We start from the raw sequence: 18,201 nt of genomic DNA, 5'->3' as shown, positions 1-18,201 counted from the left end.
GCTTGTATGTTGTAACTATTTCATCTTGGTGTTTAATTGACATACATCCAATTTAATATTTTTAAGAAAAAGGGCCTCCTATAGGTAAAAAACAGATCAGTTTTGGGTTCCCAGCCAAAAACTAAAAACAGTTGACAGAGCCCAGACAAGATTTGTGCTCCCCGGTGTAATTATTGAACTATTGGTCATTTTAATTTTGCTTGAGGACTCTCCACATTTGCAAAGATGTCAGCATTCAGTACTACAGCACAAAATAGTGCACTTTTCTGTACTTAAGTGTGTGATGTCCTAAATGTTTTTTTTGTTACAGTTGCTTGTTACTGTAACACTTGTGTGTCACATACTTAGCCATTTAAGATAATTCTGCTCTCATGTCTACAGCCAGTGTAAAAACTCACAAGACTTCCTGGCACTTACAATGGATTTAATGGAAAACCAGTAATTAAAAAAAAAAAAAAAAAAAAAGTTTGTGTATAAAAACAAAGCACTTTATTACAATTAGGCTGGGAAAAAAAAAACAATGAAAACAACTACTTTACAAGTACAAATGTTTTTTTTTTCACTATTTACACTTTCTTTGACATCAATAAAAAAAAAAGAAGAAAAGGATTCATGAGAAAACCCAAAGTACTAAACGTACATGTTTACAGTGTATTTGTTGGAATAAAAAAACAAATTAATGACTGAAGGAACGTGCACTACTCTCCATTCAGTATCTAAACACGACAAAGAAATTTGACATGCAAAGAACTATTTAAGAATACACATATTGGACAGCTCCAAATCAATACACCACAGATGTCCGCTCGGGTCTCTTCGTCAGGCTGAAGGCCTGACAATGACTGTGTCGTTTGTAGAGGAAGTTGAGGGGTTCATTTTTAATAAGGGTATTTTTCTTTTTGTATTTAAACATTTAGAATTTCAACAAGGGAACAAAGTAGTTAGAATCCCACCAGGTTGGACTTGCTGACAAAATGAGATTCAAACTTTGTAACACATATGCGGACTGACAGGATTCTGCTTGTACGATTGCTATGGGTGATGGGCTGCAAAAGAACACGAGTGCAACCCGTGTGCACTGCGGGGAAACGCTGATGGAATTCACTCGCTCCTAACTGCTTCCCCCACTGGGCTTGGCGGGTGGTTTGGCCCTTATGCCACCCTGGCGAGCTTGAACTTTGGTAGGCTGCTGGGACTGAACGGGCTGCGGTGCAGACGACTCTTGCTGGGCGGGGCTGTGGGGTGGTGGCGTCTGGATCTGTGGCGAGGCGGCCGCGGTGACCACCTGCTGCTGGATCAGCTTCTGCTGAACAACTTGAGCTGTGGTGGTGCCGGCTGGAATCATCTGCACCTGGGCGGGCGCTGACGTGGTCAGTGTCACAGTTTGAGGCTGCGTTTGGATCTGAGATGGACGAAAGGTGACACACGCTTACATGTTGGAATCTAAACCTGATTGTGCTTTTACACAAGCAAACATCAGCTCTCAGACACACACACTTGTTTACTTATTCAGTTTAATCCAGGCCACATGCCTTGTATGGTTTAACATTCAAATACACTGACACGCTAACAAACAAGCACACGCACACATTCGCAGTCAACCACACACAGGTTTGCTCTAACATGCAGATTCACACACTCACTCGCTCTAATATCCGCATTCACGCTAGCTTGCTGTAACACACACACTCACACTTGCTCAAACTCACTCACTCAGTCACTCACTCACTCATTTGTATGTACTCACTCACACAGAAGCAATGGTGAATGAGGTGCCTACCTGCTGTGAAGAAGAGACAATTTGCTGAATGTTAGCCACAGTGGGCGCCTGCTGCACTATTTGTGGGAGCTTTGCCACCTGCTCAAAAATAATACGTTTCAACCGTCAAACGTGAAAAGGACAAAAAGTGCAAGTTGTTCACACATGTTACTCAAGTACCTGGATTTGCTGAGGTCCTGTAGGTTTCTGGGTCTGGGCAATGGATGTTGTAAAGAACTGGGGCTTGATACCAGGTTGAAGTTGGGTGGTGGTCGTGTAGGTCACCTTCTGTTGCTGCTGGGTGGGCTGGGCAGCCTGCACCGTAACCTGCTGCGTGCCAATCTAAGGAAATCGACATAACCAAACGTATATGTTGGATAGGAGAAATGCAAGGGTCGGGAAAAAAAGATGAGACTAAGATAAATCATTGAATCCCAACTGGAAAAAAATAAATAAAATAATTTGGTTGCACGCCATTTTTGATCTAGGAATGTGTTTATTCCTTTAAATTCTCTTGTGTTTTAATAAACCACAGTGCTATTTTTATTTTCAAAGACATGTAAAAAAATGTTTGTTTTTTTGGTGGGGGTGGGGTGGGCGCATGTGGTGGGGATGATATAATGGCATTACCATAAATTTAAACTGGAGAAACCCGACTAACAAACTTGGTCATGGAGTAAATGAAAATCAAGAGTCAAACAAAGTACTGCTGTACAGGCAGAATCAGCGTTGCTGAGTTGATGCAGACCTTGTTTACCTTCTGCTGCACTGTGGCCTGTCCTTGTTGTGGCTGTCCCGCCTTCTGCTGGGCTGCCTGAACGGCCGCCTGCGGCTGATGCTTCTTCATCTGAAGCAGCTGCTGCATTTGCATCTGCGGGAAGGACGGCGTCAGCACAGGACCACCTGACCGAGGAGAGAAAGTCGCATTTAGAAACTGGTGCGGGACCGATAGCAAGCACGAAAAGCTACAGCGTCCTGAGGCTTAGAAAGCATTTCGGTAACATACCCGTTTTCTGGGCTTGGCCAATCGCCACGCTGATGCCAGCTACAGTGACCGGCAGTGTGGTGACCCCAGCCGACGAAACCACGGCTGGTACGGAGACAACGGGAGGCTTGGTGAGGGTCATCTGGGCCGTCTGGCCTGCCTGGGCCTGAATCTGACCCTGGGTGGGTACTCGGGTCTGCAACAACAGAACGCGTGAGGTCATGTCAATGTGTGCGAGCGTGTTGTATGGGAAGGTGCTTTCTTCGAGTTACATAATTTAGCGAATACAGTCAATAACACAGATAAGACAGAAAGCAACGCAATAGAACGACCAATCACGGCGCAGCTTCAGAAAACAGGTGAGCTGTGATTGGTCGTTACCTGAGCATTTATGATGTCATACTCAGTAGACAGAAGTGACAAAATGGCCGCCCCCCGAGATGGCGAAAAACAGGTGGATTAACTCTTGTTGCACAAACGCAATATTAATTAGAATGCCGTGTGGAATAAGAGTTAATCCTCTCGTTTTTCGCCATCTCTGGGGGCGGCCATTTTGTTACATCTGTCGACCGAAAATGACATCACAACTGCTCAGGGCTCAGGTAACGACTAATAACGGCTCGGCCTCAGAAAACAGGTCAGCCGTGATTGGTCGACCAAATAATTACAATCGCGGCTGACCTGCAAATAATTTTGCCCTGTAATGGATGAAGTTTCGGTGCGACAAGATAAATGACGATAATGATCCTCTCTGTTTCGAAGGTAAAATCTAGTCAAAAATGTCCTTTTCTGTACCCTTTCTCTCAGACTAGTGGGGGCCAAGGTTATTTTAGTTAACGAAAACTAACAAAATAACTGTAACTAAAACAAAAACTGAAAAAACATTTTTCGTTAACAAAATAAAAAAACTTAAGTGAAAAGTAAAAAGACAAAAACCAACTGAAACTACATTTTACGTTTATAAAACTAACTATAAAATATCAATATTGTCCTTTGTTATCGTCGTTGGCAATTACTTTAATACACGAGCCTTTGGGGTCGATTTTAAATGTATTTATTTCGATATTACTGCACGTCAGTTAACCGGAAGAAAAGGTGGAACAGTAGCTTTGGAGTTGTAGTCCTCTTAATGTGTGTTGCACAGAAGCGATGTTTGCAAGCAGCAGCCAATTAAAAAGAGCCAACAGATGACGTCACTCTTAGGACACCATTTTGTGTATGGTTTCGACTCGAATGGCTCCCCGCCTTTTGTCAACTCAGTCCGAAATGCAATGCTAGGTAAAAAGTGCTTTCCTTTTTTGCTCCACACATGAAAACATGTATACGGTATATAAAAAAAAAATGTTTTTAATGCGAATATTCGCAGGCACGACATAACGCGGGCTGTCCTGATATGACACGAGGTGTCAGTTGACCTCAGTAGACGTCCTTTTAGCCAGCGTCAAAGGATTAACTCTGAATGTGAGTTATTTTTCCATGACATTCTTTTCTGAATGGTAGGCCTTAAGAGAAGTGTATGTTATTGTTAAATTAGCTGATTGACATGAAAAGCAGAAAAGACAACATTTACCAGTCTGGCCACCTGTAGGTTGGTCACCGTGGTGCCCGTCAAAACAGATCCAGGTCTTGGCGCCGCCACCGCTGTTAGTTGCGTACTGGCTTGAGCCGCCTGTGTCGTCTGCACTTGGGCCTGCTGGGCTCCTGCAGCTTGCTGGCCCTGAGCTGCGGCAGCAGCCACTGCTGCGGCAACCTGCTGCTGTTGCTGCAGCTGCAACTTATGTTTGTGCATCTTTAATAACTCCTGTCGATACAAAGCCAACAAATTACAAAGCCTTTATTTTAAATTCATACATGCCTCAGCCGTCTTAACTCCTAACTCAAGCTCATTTTCCATAAAATAAATAAATAAATAAATCATTTTCTAGCTATGATTTACCTGCGGTTTGCTTACGGCTTTGATCTGAGGAGAGGCAGCCTGCTGCTGTTGTTGTTGAAGCTGTTGTTGCCGAAGCATCTGCAGCTGAGCCGGGGTGAGGGCCTTTCCTTGTGCAAGCTGCATACCTGTTGCTTGCCAGAGTATTTCACCACAATGAGATCAGTGAACTAGGTCGGAATACCGGAAGATAGGGCTGGGCAAATGCTCTGAAAATACGTTTTTTTCACAAATCTATTTTTTCCCCAGATAATGAAGATAAATGCTTCCTCTCGGGAGAAATATGCCAATTTTGTTCGAAACGATTTTAAATAATTAATCATTTAATGTCATAAAATGAGCCATCAAACTTCATGGCACGGCATATTTTCTCTTGCGTTATCCTGCAGAAGAAAGGCAACGTCCGCAAAATATGTGCAGCTTGGGCGCATATACCCATGGTCAAAAATCTCCAATACGTAGATACTGTATATACCTTCTTTTGCAACGTAGTCACAATATCTTTGGAAATGTTCAGCGCGAGCGACTCGGCCATTGCCTGCCGCAGGTTCCTCTTTTATCATATTGAACACATTGTGAAAACAAATTTCACTGATGTTGCCTAATACTTAGTGGGCGCTTTTTTTTTTTTTACTATAGACTAGTCACTAGAGGGGATCACAAAAGTCGCTATTTTGGCAGCACTGACTGTGCTTTTGTAAAATAGCTCCTCTCAGTTTGTTCGTTTGTTGTTCATGCAAGCATGACAGGACAGCGAGGACACGCTTTGAACGACGAAAGATGCTAGAAATCGATTTGAAAAAACAAATCACAAACAATAGACTGCTTAAATCTATTAATTGCCCAGCCCTACTGGAAGGGTAAACTAAATACAAACATGTGATGGTGAATCCACTTCATTACCTGGTGTTACTTGAGTGACAAGTGGGCGTGTCTGAGCTTGAACTGGGCTCAAAGTGGTCGAAACTACAGTAGATGCAGTTACTGGGGTAACTGCTCGAATGCCCTGCCCTGTAGCTATGGCCACCACTTCAGCAGGGGCGGCAGCAGCTGTTACCGCTCTCTGTTGTGCATGGACCACCTGTGCTCCGGCGGCAGCACCAGCAGGCTGGTAGAACAACAGACACAGATCGTATTAGGACATCTTTTTTCAACAGTGTGACGTTTGTGTCGTCATCATGACTCACAGACAGGGTGCATGGTATAACTGGAGATGCCAGACGCTTGTTGGCTTGGAAGGGACTTGGAGGCACTCCAGCAACCGTGTTCACAATCACATTGCCCCCAACAGCGGCTGCGAGACCAGACCAAGAGCAAGAAATCAACTATGGGACAGGCAAATAAATGTTCTCAAAGTGAACCACGTGCCTACATACCAGCCTGGATGGTTGTGCCGGCTGTGGCGTTTTTGATGGCTCCGGCCTGAAAAAGTTGACAGGTATGTACAGACAGCTGCAGGTTTTGGATCTTACAAAAAGGGGCCAATTGTGAAGGGGATTCATGGATTGAGTCTCACCAGAACAGCTGCATTAGGAACTGCCGCAGCTCCAGCCACTGTGGCAGCCTGTGGGACCTGAGCCTGGGCAACAGCGGAACTCTGCGTCTGGTTGGGTGCAGTCTGTCCTTGGGGAGCTCCGGCCTGCTGCTGCTGAGCCTTCTGCTGCTCCGCCAGGGCCTTCAAACACATACAGTACGTAGTGTATTGTATCCTGATAATGCATTGGTACACACTATGACTTATGTTACTGACTATACACACACGTTATTATTTAAAGCAAGAAATTAAGTTAACATGGGCCAACTTAATTTTATCCGGCCTGCGCCCTCTGTCGTAGAATTAATAACGTCTGGCCCGTAACCCCATTGACAGTGAATAGTTTGCCAAAAAACACATGAAGGACTCCCAGACTATATGAAATAAGATTCTCTAGTCTGATGAGACCAAGACTGAACTTTTTGGTGTTAATTCTAAGTGCCCGGTATGTGTGGCGAAAACCAGTCACTGCTCATCACCTGCCCAATACAATCCCTACAGTGAAACATGGTGGTGGGAGCATCATGTGGTGGGGGTGTTTAAAAAAGAAATGTGAAATATGTTTACAAGTATTTCTAGGTAGTTTCGCAGTATCAGTGCAACTCGGCATAGTGTATGGTTTTTGGTTCCTTTTTAAAATGCACTCAACATTTACAGCTAAAAAAAATTCAGGCCAGAGCATCACCTTCAATTTCAATTACGCCAACATTTATAAACATGTCAGGAATGCTGGTACAAGCGGCAAAGTGTAATACAAGTTGATTGTACTTTCATCTTAATTGTGTTTATTATTCTTTTGTGCATACCTTAAAGGATTCTAGCTATCGATGGTCATATAAGAGCCTGGTGCGATTATGCCGAGATTTACATATGATCCGATTAGTCGACTACATGCGAATACTGTTAGTGATTAGTCGACTAGCAAAATAATTGTGGCAGCCGTACTTGACACGCTTGTGCCAAACATCATTGCCTATTGCGTTTGTGGATGGCTACAGCACCACACTAGCACACAGAGACAAGCATGGTAGCGTTTTTTTTTTTTCAAATTCGAATCGAAAATCGGGAGCTGAAAATCTAATCGAACTGGGGCTTCAGTGAATCGTTACATCCCTAATACTAATGTAAAGAACATTTCTGGGTCGACTTACCCTTATTGTTTTTCATTAGGAAACAGATAAATATGAATATACAATACTTTTTCTACATCCGTTAATCCTATAACAATTACCTTTTTCTCTTTGGCGATCCTTTCGGCACGTTGTGATGCCACCTGGATGGGGGGGAGGGGCTTGTCGTAGCTTATCCCACTGTATAAAACAAATGGTTCATAGAGTTTGCGCTGTTTTGTTGGATTCATATGTTACAAGACAAAGTGTACCTTTCCGCCAAAACAGAGGCATGTTTGGGATTCTTCTGGAAAGGATTCATGCCTAGTCTGTAAGAAGAATGGATTTAAATGCATTGAATGACTTAAATAATGCATTGGAAAAACATGCGAAACAAAATGTCTTTCCCTCCAAGTATTTAATCGCTCATTGCTCAAGACCATTGGTCTGATGCTGTACTCACAGAGGCTTGATGGGTGGGCTCCTCTTGCTCGCGATAATTTTCATGAGCTCGAAGCGGCTGTTGTAGAGCTGAATTTGTGTGGCGTTGTCATCTTGTGTGTAGATCTGACAGGTCCTTAGAGGGCGGCTATTCTTAGACTAAGTGTAAAAAGAGGCATGAGACAAAAACAGCTTTAGTGAACCCATTATTCAGGAGTGAAAAAAAACCCACTTTTTAAAGAAAAAAATATATATTTTGCACCTTGTAGATGCTCTTTGTTTTCTTCTTGGGGTTTGCCTCGTACAGCAACTGAAAATGTTTAAACATTAGTTAGAAATGGCCAAATGCAGTTTCAATAACCAGTTTAACCGTACAGGACTGAGAAGCTGGACTACCTTGCCCTCTTCTCTTGGAATGATGACATTTTCGTAGCGGTTACGACACTGCTTGGGAGAGCGGTAGATGCGGCTGCAGGAGTTCACCACATCACTCACCAGATCCCAGTTGGGTGTGTGAGCAGGAGACACAATCGTCAGATTCAGGGGCAGCTCGAGCAGTTGTTTCACAGCCTGTAACAAGAAATTCATCTTGGGAGTCTGAATACGCATACAAGATGCAGTCAAGTCAAATGACGCTTGCACGGTACATCGCCTCAGGAGAGAGAGTGGAGGAGTAAGTACCTGAAGCAGAGCCCAGTCTTCACTGATGAGCCACTCTGGGTTGTCCTGACCAGCCTCCATGGCGGGTTTAACCAGTGAGGGCAGAGGCTTGGCGAAGGGGGCCTGCTGCTTGAGAGAAAAGTTCTTTTTCTGGTCTTTCCCTTCCCTGCGAACCTTGAGCATGCTGGCCTTTTCGAAAAGGGAGCGTGGTGGTATTACTGTCTCCCCGTGGCCCTTCTTCTTCTTCCTAGCTGCTGCTGAAAAAAGGTTTGTTAGAGAAGGGACAATTAGTGGTGCAAGAAGGCATGCTTGGGCAAATTGGTTTGACCTGGGAAGTTGATTCACTAGTTTACTCCACAGTGGTTATAAAATGTCTAAACACCCCTGTTCAAATGCCATTTTTTTTGGTGATACAAAAAATGTGAGACCAAGATTAATTTGAAATCTTTTTCCACGATTGACGTGACCATTAATCTGTAGAAATCAATGGATTTTTTTTCAATCTTTGGGTAAGCAAGGAAGGAGAGAGGAAAAGAAGAACAGAGGAAGCAAAAAGTATGGAAATTAGTTACACAAGTGTGGTGGACACCCTCTTATAACTGGGATTTGGCTGTGCTCAGAACTAACCAATCACATTCAAACTCAATGGGAGTTCAAACACAGCTGCCACCCTTTAAGGGTCTGTGATTAACCCCAAATAAAGTTCAGTTGTTCTAGGAGGTTTTTCCGAGGTTTCGTGCAAACACTGACTGCTATTTTGAACCATTTATAAATATTTCTCTATAGCCACAGTTCCATCTGAAGAAACAGGAAAAAAAAAAAGAGTAATGAGTTGTAAAGGTTTGAGGTTACAATGGTGGTAAAAAGTTTTGGATAGATTTTTTTCCCCGTGCACCTTTAATCATATTAAATGTCTTTAATAAGAGTCTCACACTTTGAATAGAGTTGAATAAAGACGCAGAGAGTGGTATGATTACATCGACCAGTACCTGAGGGGTCCAGTTTCAGTCTCTTGTGCTCCTTGCGGATGTAGATAGGAGGGAGCTTGGCCTCAGGAATGGGGGTGGTGTCATACATCAGACACATTACGGAGTCTATGTAAATATCATTGTCATCCTGTGGCGGTGTGGGTGGAGTCCAAACCTAAGTTGCGATTACAAGAAAAATAATCATTGTAGAATTGACGAGAATCATTGAAGAGAAAGCCAGGGTGGAGAATGTGCCCTCTTAAAAAGAGGTAAATTGATTGTTCTATAAAAAAACAACACAAAAATGATGTCATCATCTCTTACCGGCATGATTTCTGTATGCCCATCCTCAGCAGTGAATACGTACTCCTAATAAAAACAAACGTTTGACGACAGTGTTAAATGTAGCAGATAAACAGCTGTGAAAAGTAATACTCATAGAGCACGCACCATGTTGTAAGCATCTTCTCTTGTGTAGGTGAAAAGCTCTTCAGCTCCATCCATCAGCTGCCGGTCCTGCTCCTCCTCTTTCAGTTTCTGCAGCTGCTGCAGCTCCCAGCCTCTCTTAGAACACTCCAATCGGTCCTGAGCAAAATGTCAAAATGAGTCACAAAGGGTGTTTACAAGGACTGGGAATAATCTGTGTCACAACTATGTCCACCTCCGCAAAACTTGTTGGCAATGATGCTCCTTTTAGCTGTGTGATTTTTCTAACAAGGAGGTTGTCAGTTGTTACTTGCTAAAGCCGGACAGTCAGGGTGTTTCGTCCGGATCTTTCCCCTTTCTGACCAAGGATAACAAACTGCAGACTATCTTATGTTTTATAAGAATACCTTCTGCTCACTGACTCCATGAGCTGTGTGATGTGGAACAGATTTTAGCCGATCAAAGCAGCACCCTGACTGAGGAACAAGGAAGCGACTGGTGAGCTATGTTTAGAACAGGCCTGCGGGCTACTCAAGTAGTCCTTGGGGGCTACCTGGTTCACGAAGACACAACCTTATTGACCTCTGCGTTAGTCCATATTTTATTTGTACATCCTGTGACCATCAGGCCAGAGCTCGGCACCTGACCCTCTTTTGCCGGTCCGTCCTCAGTCCTAGACATGGGTACCCTTCCGTCCTCGTTCATAAAAATGATCGTCCTCCAACCCCTTCTGTGTGCTCATCCTTTTAAAAATAGTTCCGTCCTTACGCAGCATCGGGGAGTACTACGTCACACACAGCGTCCTGTACACTTGGTGGGTCTTGTGTGGAGAGCGAAAAATGAAGGAAAACATTATCGTTGTGGTTTGTGGACATCCCAAGCTATATGACACGGCCAGCTACCAGTACCGGGTCTAGAAAAAAAAGGGACCAGGCTTGGAGAACCGTGAGCGAGGAGCTTGTTATTCCGCGTATGTTTTTACTTTTTTACAGCTGTTGAAGTTTACCAAGACGGCAATATTTGTTTGCATTAGCTTTAGCACAACTCAAGCAGCGGACATTCAGACGACATGCTGGCGTCACTCGCCGGTGTGCTGGCTCTGACGCTGCTCATGCTACTGGCTCTCATCACTTGTCGTACTAGTAGAACTCACGCTGGATTTCCTGTTGAAAAATCTCCTGCGCAGTTGGGTAACTAATGGCGCATTTGAAGTGTTCGGAGATGATTTTTGGCGTTTGCCCGTTTCGCCGAGTAGGTTGGGATGAACTTTTCCCGCCTCGTGACCACGTCACACGCATAAGGGACGATTAGTGGGCTGGACTGAAATCCAATTCCAGCCTTGCTTAGTCCGTCCCTTTTTAAAAAAAAAAAAACTTGTCGCCCCCCCATCCTCTGTCCCAAACATGGGCGTCCGTCCGGGACGGACCGTTTCGCCTCCGGGATGGAATGCCCAGCTCTGCATCAGACCATACGATTTTACATTACTTTAGCTGTTCTTACCTTGAGAGCAGTTTCATCATCACTGATGTGAAGGTACTCCAGGTAGTTCAGAGCATATCTTTCAATTGGTGTGAGCTGTTTGAAATAATACGCAAATAAAAATGCATGATGGAAACACAATATTAAAATGGCGTGTCTCTGCTTCTTCAGTGATGAAATACAATCAGTGAGGGTACCTGTTCCATAACTGCATTCAACTCATCAATCTCAACAGGCTCTTCTTTAGTCTGGCACGCTGACTCATCAGCCAGTTCAGACTGCTTGCCTTTTATCTCTGTATCGTCTACTTTGACACTGTCCGCTTCTGGTGAATCCTCCAAATTAATGCTATGGAGAGCTTGGATGTAAGGTCTCGCCACTTTTGGAGAAATGGTCTCAGAGGCTGATGGCTCTTGATGAAGGACAACAAACTCCTCCACCTTTTCCCCTGAGCCTGCCTCCACCTCAAACAAATCCTGGATTGTCCGCTAGAATTAGACCAGACAAGATTCACTTACAATATGTAATCTAATGGGTATGGATTTTGTTCAAAACAAAACAAAACAAACAGATGTGATTTGTTCTGACACTCAAGGGCAAAATAAGGATGAGCTGATCTTACTTGTGTGAGGAAAGCCAGAGTATAATCAGTGCCCTGTGCAGCCACCTCTCTGATCAGATCCTTGGTTCCATTCTTCAATAATTTCTCCTCAATCGAGTTCCCACTCTCCAACCTGGGAAACAAACATGAAAACCTTGCTGAACTCCCAAATTCTTCAGCTAGTGAACATAAATATATGTAAAAGACTTGTGAGTTCATACTACAAAGATCACCTGTAAATGTGTATATCCTTAGCGCGCCCAATTTTGTCACACCAGTCCTGGGTGCGGGCGTCCATACTAGGATTTAGGTCTGTGTCATAGAAAATGATGGCGTCTGCATCAAGCATTGTTCCAACAGACAAGCAGCAGTGGTTTGTCAGGATGCTGCAGAAAATCTGCCTGTTCCTGTTAAAGGTCCTTATGGTCTCCTGCAAGGAGACCTAGCATGTGAGTGGAAAAAAAAAAAAATTCTTTCTAGCAACAAAGACAGCAGCAGCAGCAGTCACAGTAGAATATTTTAACTATATTGATGTGTGCAACAATTTCGGGCCCTGGAAGGAACAGAATCCAACAGGGAGGGAATAGTGCACTATAATATATCCCCTAAGCCAGAACTCTGCACTGTCACTGGGAGGTTCTGGTGTTAGACAGGGAGGTGACAACCATCCACTACAGCCTAAGGCAGCATGTAATTTGCTTTTATGCCATTGTATTGTCGTGAGGTCTCAATTTCTAGAAAGGAACAGCAATTTCTCACTGAGAGTCCAAAACCCGTTATGAGAGATGTATAGCCCGTCACAACATTTTCTTACCTGTCGTTCATCTGGAATGTAGCTTTCATCCATGCGCACATAAGTGAGTTGCCTATAATCGAGGAATGCCTCCAGGATGTCAAGCATCTTCACCATCTGAGTGAAGATGAGGACACGGCGATTGTCTGACCGAAGCTTCTGAAGCAGAATGGCCAGAGCTTCTAGCTTGCCTTTTGATGAAAAACATATCCAGTTAATGTTCTTTTTTGGTTTGCTTTCCACCCTCTCCATGAAATGCACTTGTGCAGCATCCGATGAAGACAACTGAACCCCAACAGTATGTATACTGTATTTACCAGGCAGGAAGAGAAGCCAACTAACCTGAATCCATCTGCATTAGCTGATGATCCGGTGAATAGAAGTGATGTCTGGCTACAGAGTGGTGCATGGCACAAGTATGGGGAGCAAAGGATTCCTGCAGCTGACTGTGGAGTAACCTCTGCTCAATGGTGTAAGGGATGGGAGGATTGGCTGCATACAACTGAGGAGGTGGCGCAACAGCTGTAGGCACCACACAAGCCAAACTACAAGAAAACAAGGGCAGCATTTCTCAGACTTGATCAATAATTAGGAAACAAATAAATATAAATACAGGAAAATGCGTGATTGTATATTAGAGACTAAATACAATTTCAATTGCGATCAGGTTTTTAATAGGGGTAGACCTATAGGCTAAGGATGAATTCATACCCCCCAAAAAGCTTCCAAAAAATGTTTTTAGTACACTTTCTAGCGCTCAAGTTTTAACATCGAGGTAAAACAGTAAGCACCCTTTGGCAAGGCTGTTGGTAGCCAGCATTCGGTTCTCAACGGAGAGCAGGGTCGACTGTAGTGCAGAGGTGGTTGCCACACAGGTGTTCCGGGCCCTGAGGCAACTCTCCCGACCCACCCACATCCATCCTCCAGCAGTCAGAGCAGAGTGACCAGGCTCTGAGCTCATAGTGCATGCCTCCAACAAGTCTGACCCATACAAAACTCGGCGGCTGCAGCGTCGCTCGTTTGCGTCAAAGAGAAGGCTCAGCCGCTGCTTTGCCTGCCGGGTCTTTTCTTCTGAAGACTCCTGAAGGAAATTGTGAACAAGGCCACAAAATGTTTCGATTCCTTACAAAACGTTTGTCATGAATTGTATTTTCTCCAGTGGTCTCGGAATTAAAGTACATACCTGTGAGGAAGCAGTAGTGAGCTTGTTAGAGGTTGCTGTGGCATTCGTCGTCACACCTAGTCCAAATTATACTGTATAAGCTGAAGGACATGTCCTTGCACTTGCAAGTCGCATACTATTGCTAATCGTTGTGCTAAAATCAGCTTTACGTGACAAGATGTATGATATGGAATGGTAATGGATGAGTCACCTTGCTGGACTGTTGGCAGAGCTGGATGAGGTGCACTGGGTGAAGCCGAAGCATTGGAGTTAGGGACAGCTTGTGCCATCGTTTGCATAACCATAGAACCCTGGGGCCTGATGATTTGCTGCCCAGGAGCTGACACAATTTGTAGAATGTTTCCTAAAATCATGATATAGATCCAATTACAAAGGATGCCGATTTAACCACGTTAAAAAATAATCATAGTAATTGTCTGCTATTACAGAGAGGGAAACGGTGCAAACATGTTCAGGCTGAAGCAGGGGCAATAAGTAAAATGATCTGTTCAGAATAATGGCTGACAAGTACTAAGAACATCAGTTTGTGATGATTGTGCTCGAGTGTTACACTGTTAATACAATTCATGAATGTATCTTAGCACACAACGTTTGAAACAGAAAGAGCAGACCAGCACAAATTAAAAGTTGAGTGGTGATACCCGGGCATAAAACCATGCCAACAAGTGTACCTTGGAGCTGCAAAGGCTGTCCAGTGGTGAGCTGGCGGAGTTGACTGGGGGATAACGTAAACTTGTTGCCTTGAAATTGCAGAGTGACAGGAGTCTCTGGCTGGGAGATACGATTCTGACTGCCAGCTATGTTGGCAAGCTGCGCAATTTTCACTGCATCGCCGCCTTTAATGAGAAGGAAGAATATAATAAGAAACCAAAATATTTGAAGATACGATACAGATAAGAGTGCAGCTGCAGGAGACATTTTTTGAAAGCTTTGCAGCACAGTCCAGACTCGTTTTCACAGTTTTTGATCAGAGAAACATTTTGAATGTGGAAGAAATTAAAATCAAAGCATAGTTGCACTTTTTTGCCTTCAATGGAAAAAAGTCAAATTTGAGTATTCTGACAAAAACGATGCGAGTCATGCCATTTTCATAACCTATCCCAGTCTGACTCATAATCGTGAGCAGTCAAGAAAAAGGGCAAATTAAAGATTCAAAAGATTATTATTGGAACAAATCATGGGTTAGGGAAGGGCGAGTGTAGATAGCAGGTAGCGGTTATATTTGTATAATGTTATATTTTTGTAAACAACTCAGGCGCTAGTACACCTGCTTTTAAATTTTTTAAGGTATTTATTTTATATTTATATTTCTTATTTTCTTCTATTTTTTGAAATGACTCAAGGGTCTAGTGGACCTGCTCTTTTTATTTTTTTTTTGTTAAAAATATGTTTAATATTTTGCTGCTGTTTACATAGAAGTGTGAAATACAATGTTAAATAATCTATTATGTTACAGAGACATGACCTCTGTGATCCCTTTTACATACAGCAATCATCATTCACAGATGAACCCCCTTAGTCTGGATTAAACGATATTATATGAATACAATGATGTCATGGTGAGTTAACCAAATTATTCCCAAACAAATCTATTCAAGTCATCTGGTGAAAATTCTATTTTTAACATTGCAATATATATCGCAACCCCCCCCAAAAATCGCAATGTCATTTTTTTCCAACATCGTGCAGCCCTAGTATGAATGGTATTTTTCCTCTGGATTGTTGTATTTTATTATACTTTATCTTTCCACTTAATATTTTTCTTTTTTTGAATAGGTGGAAAAAATCTATCTTCATCAAAATCGGCTGATATGAAATACATTGTGATAATTTCAGCCATATTCCACGGCCCAATTTTCCAACTTGATTGTAACAGTTCACAGTTGAACCTGTATTAATTTGCACTTCAATTTATTTTTAACAAAGACAAAAACTCAGTGAATTGTCAGTTTTATTTTTGCACTTTCTTTAATTAATTACAAATGAAGTCTAAATTCAGCTGTGCGTGTTTTATTTTGGATTTCAATTCTCTATTGCAGAATGATTGTTATGTCTTTTGTCAAGAAAAAAAACAAAGACTTTCTTTAAAATTCTCATTGGTTTTTGTGTCAAAAGAATTAGTGGCTTCGGTTACTCGGTATCGGTGAGTATTCAAAAGTTTGAGGACTCATACTGGTATCTGTCTGAAACAAAGTGGTTTTGAACATCCCGACTGAACATGTGAAAGTGAATTGTTGGGAGTGAAGGAAAGGTTGTGAGTCTGGATACACTGCAGATTTGGTTAAATCCGAAATACCTTGATTTCTTACCTTGAGTTGCTGTAGTAGCTGCAGTGGTGACGGGGGACTTTCCCCTTGTCTGGGCTGAGTTGGATGCGGAAACAGAGTTGGTTGCAGCAGAAGAGCTTGTTGGAGGATTTTGCCCTGTTGCACTTGTAATGGCAACGAGCCGCCCTTCTGGCTTTGTACCATATTGCACTGGCTGGAACAATCTAATGAGGAAAGACATCACAACATCATGATGTGAGGAATCTTGTAATACTTTGGTGTAATACTAGCATTAGATTGAAAATAAAAATCCATTCAAACCTCATTGGTTTTATTGGGCAAGGCTTGGGACGTGGCGGTGGTTCGGGAACACTGTAGATCTCCTCGATAAGCTGTTGTGTGACTTTTAGTTTAGGTATGGCTTCTTCAGTCTGATATCGAGTCAGCCGATTCTCATTACTGATCAAATCAAAAAGGGATAGGTTTGTATCCTAAAACGATAAAGTCAAGGACGAGAAAAGAAGCAAAAAAATACAAGTGTCAAATATTTGCATGGAATATCATGATTTACATCATTACTAAAGTACTGCACTGTAAAATAGAGACCAGTAAAAAGGACTACACTGCTACTACTATCATAGAATAGAGCATCAATTTTGGTGTTGCAAAGTAACAGTATTTGATAAATGATATGAGCAGTATTTCAAAAGACTATGGGTGAGATAGTAAGATACAGATGAATAAACCAATAGTATGAATGTATCTTTAATCTGATTTTACTAAAGTGAAAAGTCAGGGGAAAGTGTTGTATGAGAAGTACAAATAAAGTTGTATACTTTGCTGGAGTCCTTCTGTATTGCTTCCAATATGAGTGATGGGCTATTATATGGCAGAGGAGCGCAGAAGTAGGAGCTGCTTGTCTCTCGAGGTAGAACCAAATCAGGGTGGTTACACACACGCTGCAACTGCATCAAAACCTGAAGCACACTGACAAAATGACCAGTCTTCAGGGCCTCCTGGGATCTAAAAACACAATCAAACAATGGTCATGTTCATTTACATAGGTGAAGATGAAGGGAATAAATGGTGTACACTGTAGGCCATCAATGTTGTTCCGAATTAATGTTGTTTCCCCCCCAATGTTTTCTGTTATTGCCGTGCTGAAAATATTCTTAAAAACCACATGAAATGTGTTGCGTGAATTGTATTCTGTACTTTCTTGAGGTTCAACAGGAGAAAATCTCACCCAGGTTGAGTAAGGATATCCTCATACAGGCTTTTCTGTCTGCTGGAGAGGCGGCACTTTAGGATGTGCTCATACTTTTTCGGCAACTGCTTTTCCACTTCCCTTTTGGAGCGCCTCAGAATGAAAGGCTGAATCATCTGGCGGTAAGATGAATTGGATTTTATGTTAGGCACATTTACAGGTTTACTCAATAAATCCAACACAGTATGTATAATTGTTTAGCTGCCTGTAGTTATTGTTAATATTAGTATACCAACCCTGTGCAGGCGAATGACAAGTTTGTGACAGTAGTCCTGATTCTGGTCAGTGCCTGCCTTAACAGGGAATTCAGAGTAGGGCCTGGTGATTCCTGGCATGAGGAAGTGGATCATAGTCCATAGCTCCTTTAGAGTATTCTGTAGTGGAGTGTTGATGAGGAGGATCCGCTGCTCACTGTAAAATTCATACAAAAATATATATATATATTTTTTTAAGTATTAACATCACTGTGCCTTATGAAATCAGTTAATAGATTCAAGTGATTGTGAAAGAATATCAAAACCCCCAAATGGTATTAATCAGAAAAATAATGTTGATCACTAAGTTCACCTTCGAAGAGCAAATATGGTTTCCCAATGTTTTTCAGTCATATTTTTGATGAGTTGCACCTCATCCAGAACCAGGTGTCTCCACTTTTGCCTCAGAAAATGGCTGCGGTCCTTCATCATCAGCTTGTATGACGTTACACATACATGGAAGCTGTTTGCTTCCCGCCACCGCTGGAGATCAGATCAGAACAGATGATACAACATTTCTTTATCAAGTGATGCTATAGCTT

At 42.6% G+C, this 18,201-nt stretch overlaps 1 protein-coding gene and 1 non-coding gene across 12 annotated transcripts in view; both read right to left on the bottom strand.

The window, feature by feature from the left end:
• Nucleotides 1-403: 403 nt before the first annotated feature.
• Nucleotides 404-18,201, bottom strand: part of ep400 (E1A binding protein p400) — a 28,467-nt gene continuing 10,669 nt past the window's right edge. For 2 of the 11 annotated variants that reach the window (XM_086030519.1, XM_086030527.1), the window contains 36 exons: nucleotides 17,973-18,142; nucleotides 17,642-17,816; nucleotides 17,385-17,521; nucleotides 16,975-17,161; nucleotides 16,460-16,629; nucleotides 16,181-16,362; nucleotides 14,543-14,707; nucleotides 14,062-14,214; nucleotides 13,872-13,927; nucleotides 13,480-13,769; nucleotides 13,031-13,233; nucleotides 12,710-12,879; nucleotides 12,129-12,337; nucleotides 11,917-12,028; nucleotides 11,492-11,782; nucleotides 11,316-11,390; nucleotides 9,840-9,974; nucleotides 9,714-9,758; nucleotides 9,411-9,564; nucleotides 8,443-8,678; nucleotides 8,158-8,331; nucleotides 8,024-8,071; nucleotides 7,784-7,920; nucleotides 7,593-7,649; nucleotides 7,443-7,521; nucleotides 6,194-6,352; nucleotides 6,054-6,099; nucleotides 5,865-5,971; nucleotides 5,581-5,785; nucleotides 4,681-4,811; nucleotides 4,315-4,545; nucleotides 2,766-2,940; nucleotides 2,508-2,662; nucleotides 1,940-2,101; nucleotides 1,781-1,861; nucleotides 404-1,402 (listed from right to left, as the gene is read on the bottom strand). In XM_086030519.1, the coding sequence (XP_085886645.1) occupies nucleotides 1,112-1,402; nucleotides 1,781-1,861; nucleotides 1,940-2,101; nucleotides 2,508-2,662; nucleotides 2,766-2,940; nucleotides 4,315-4,545; nucleotides 4,681-4,811; nucleotides 5,581-5,785; nucleotides 5,865-5,971; nucleotides 6,054-6,099; nucleotides 6,194-6,352; nucleotides 7,443-7,521; nucleotides 7,593-7,649; nucleotides 7,784-7,920; nucleotides 8,024-8,071; nucleotides 8,158-8,331; nucleotides 8,443-8,678; nucleotides 9,411-9,564; nucleotides 9,714-9,758; nucleotides 9,840-9,974; nucleotides 11,316-11,390; nucleotides 11,492-11,782; nucleotides 11,917-12,028; nucleotides 12,129-12,337; nucleotides 12,710-12,879; nucleotides 13,031-13,233; nucleotides 13,480-13,769; nucleotides 13,872-13,927; nucleotides 14,062-14,214; nucleotides 14,543-14,707; nucleotides 16,181-16,362; nucleotides 16,460-16,629; nucleotides 16,975-17,161; nucleotides 17,385-17,521; nucleotides 17,642-17,816; nucleotides 17,973-18,142 (5,553 nt within the window). In that variant the 3' untranslated portion in view covers nucleotides 404-1,111. The remainder of the gene's footprint in view (nucleotides 1,403-1,780; nucleotides 1,862-1,939; nucleotides 2,102-2,507; nucleotides 2,663-2,765; nucleotides 2,941-4,314; nucleotides 4,546-4,680; nucleotides 4,812-5,580; nucleotides 5,786-5,864; nucleotides 5,972-6,053; nucleotides 6,100-6,193; nucleotides 6,353-7,442; nucleotides 7,522-7,592; nucleotides 7,650-7,783; nucleotides 7,921-8,023; nucleotides 8,072-8,157; nucleotides 8,332-8,442; nucleotides 8,679-9,410; nucleotides 9,565-9,713; nucleotides 9,759-9,839; nucleotides 9,975-11,315; nucleotides 11,391-11,491; nucleotides 11,783-11,916; nucleotides 12,029-12,128; nucleotides 12,338-12,709; nucleotides 12,880-13,030; nucleotides 13,234-13,479; nucleotides 13,770-13,871; nucleotides 13,928-14,061; nucleotides 14,215-14,542; nucleotides 14,708-16,180; nucleotides 16,363-16,459; nucleotides 16,630-16,974; nucleotides 17,162-17,384; nucleotides 17,522-17,641; nucleotides 17,817-17,972; nucleotides 18,143-18,201) is intronic. The other 9 variants (XM_086030525.1, XM_086030528.1, XM_086030526.1 and 6 more) reach the window with 7 other exon arrangements.
• On the bottom strand, nucleotides 12,426-12,553 carry LOC147147705 (small nucleolar RNA SNORA49). The gene has a single exon (XR_015087008.1). It is a non-coding gene; the product is annotated as a small nucleolar RNA SNORA49 (small nucleolar RNA).

Source organism: Filicampus tigris, chromosome 5 (genome assembly GCF_054856515.1).
Source record: "Filicampus tigris isolate MCC_2025a chromosome 5, RoL_Ftig_1.0, whole genome shotgun sequence".
In the NCBI taxonomy this organism is placed as follows: Eukaryota; Metazoa; Chordata; class Actinopteri; order Syngnathiformes; family Syngnathidae; genus Filicampus; species Filicampus tigris.
The sequence above is the reverse complement of the archived record's forward strand: the minus strand, read 5'-3'. Positions and strand labels throughout refer to the sequence as shown.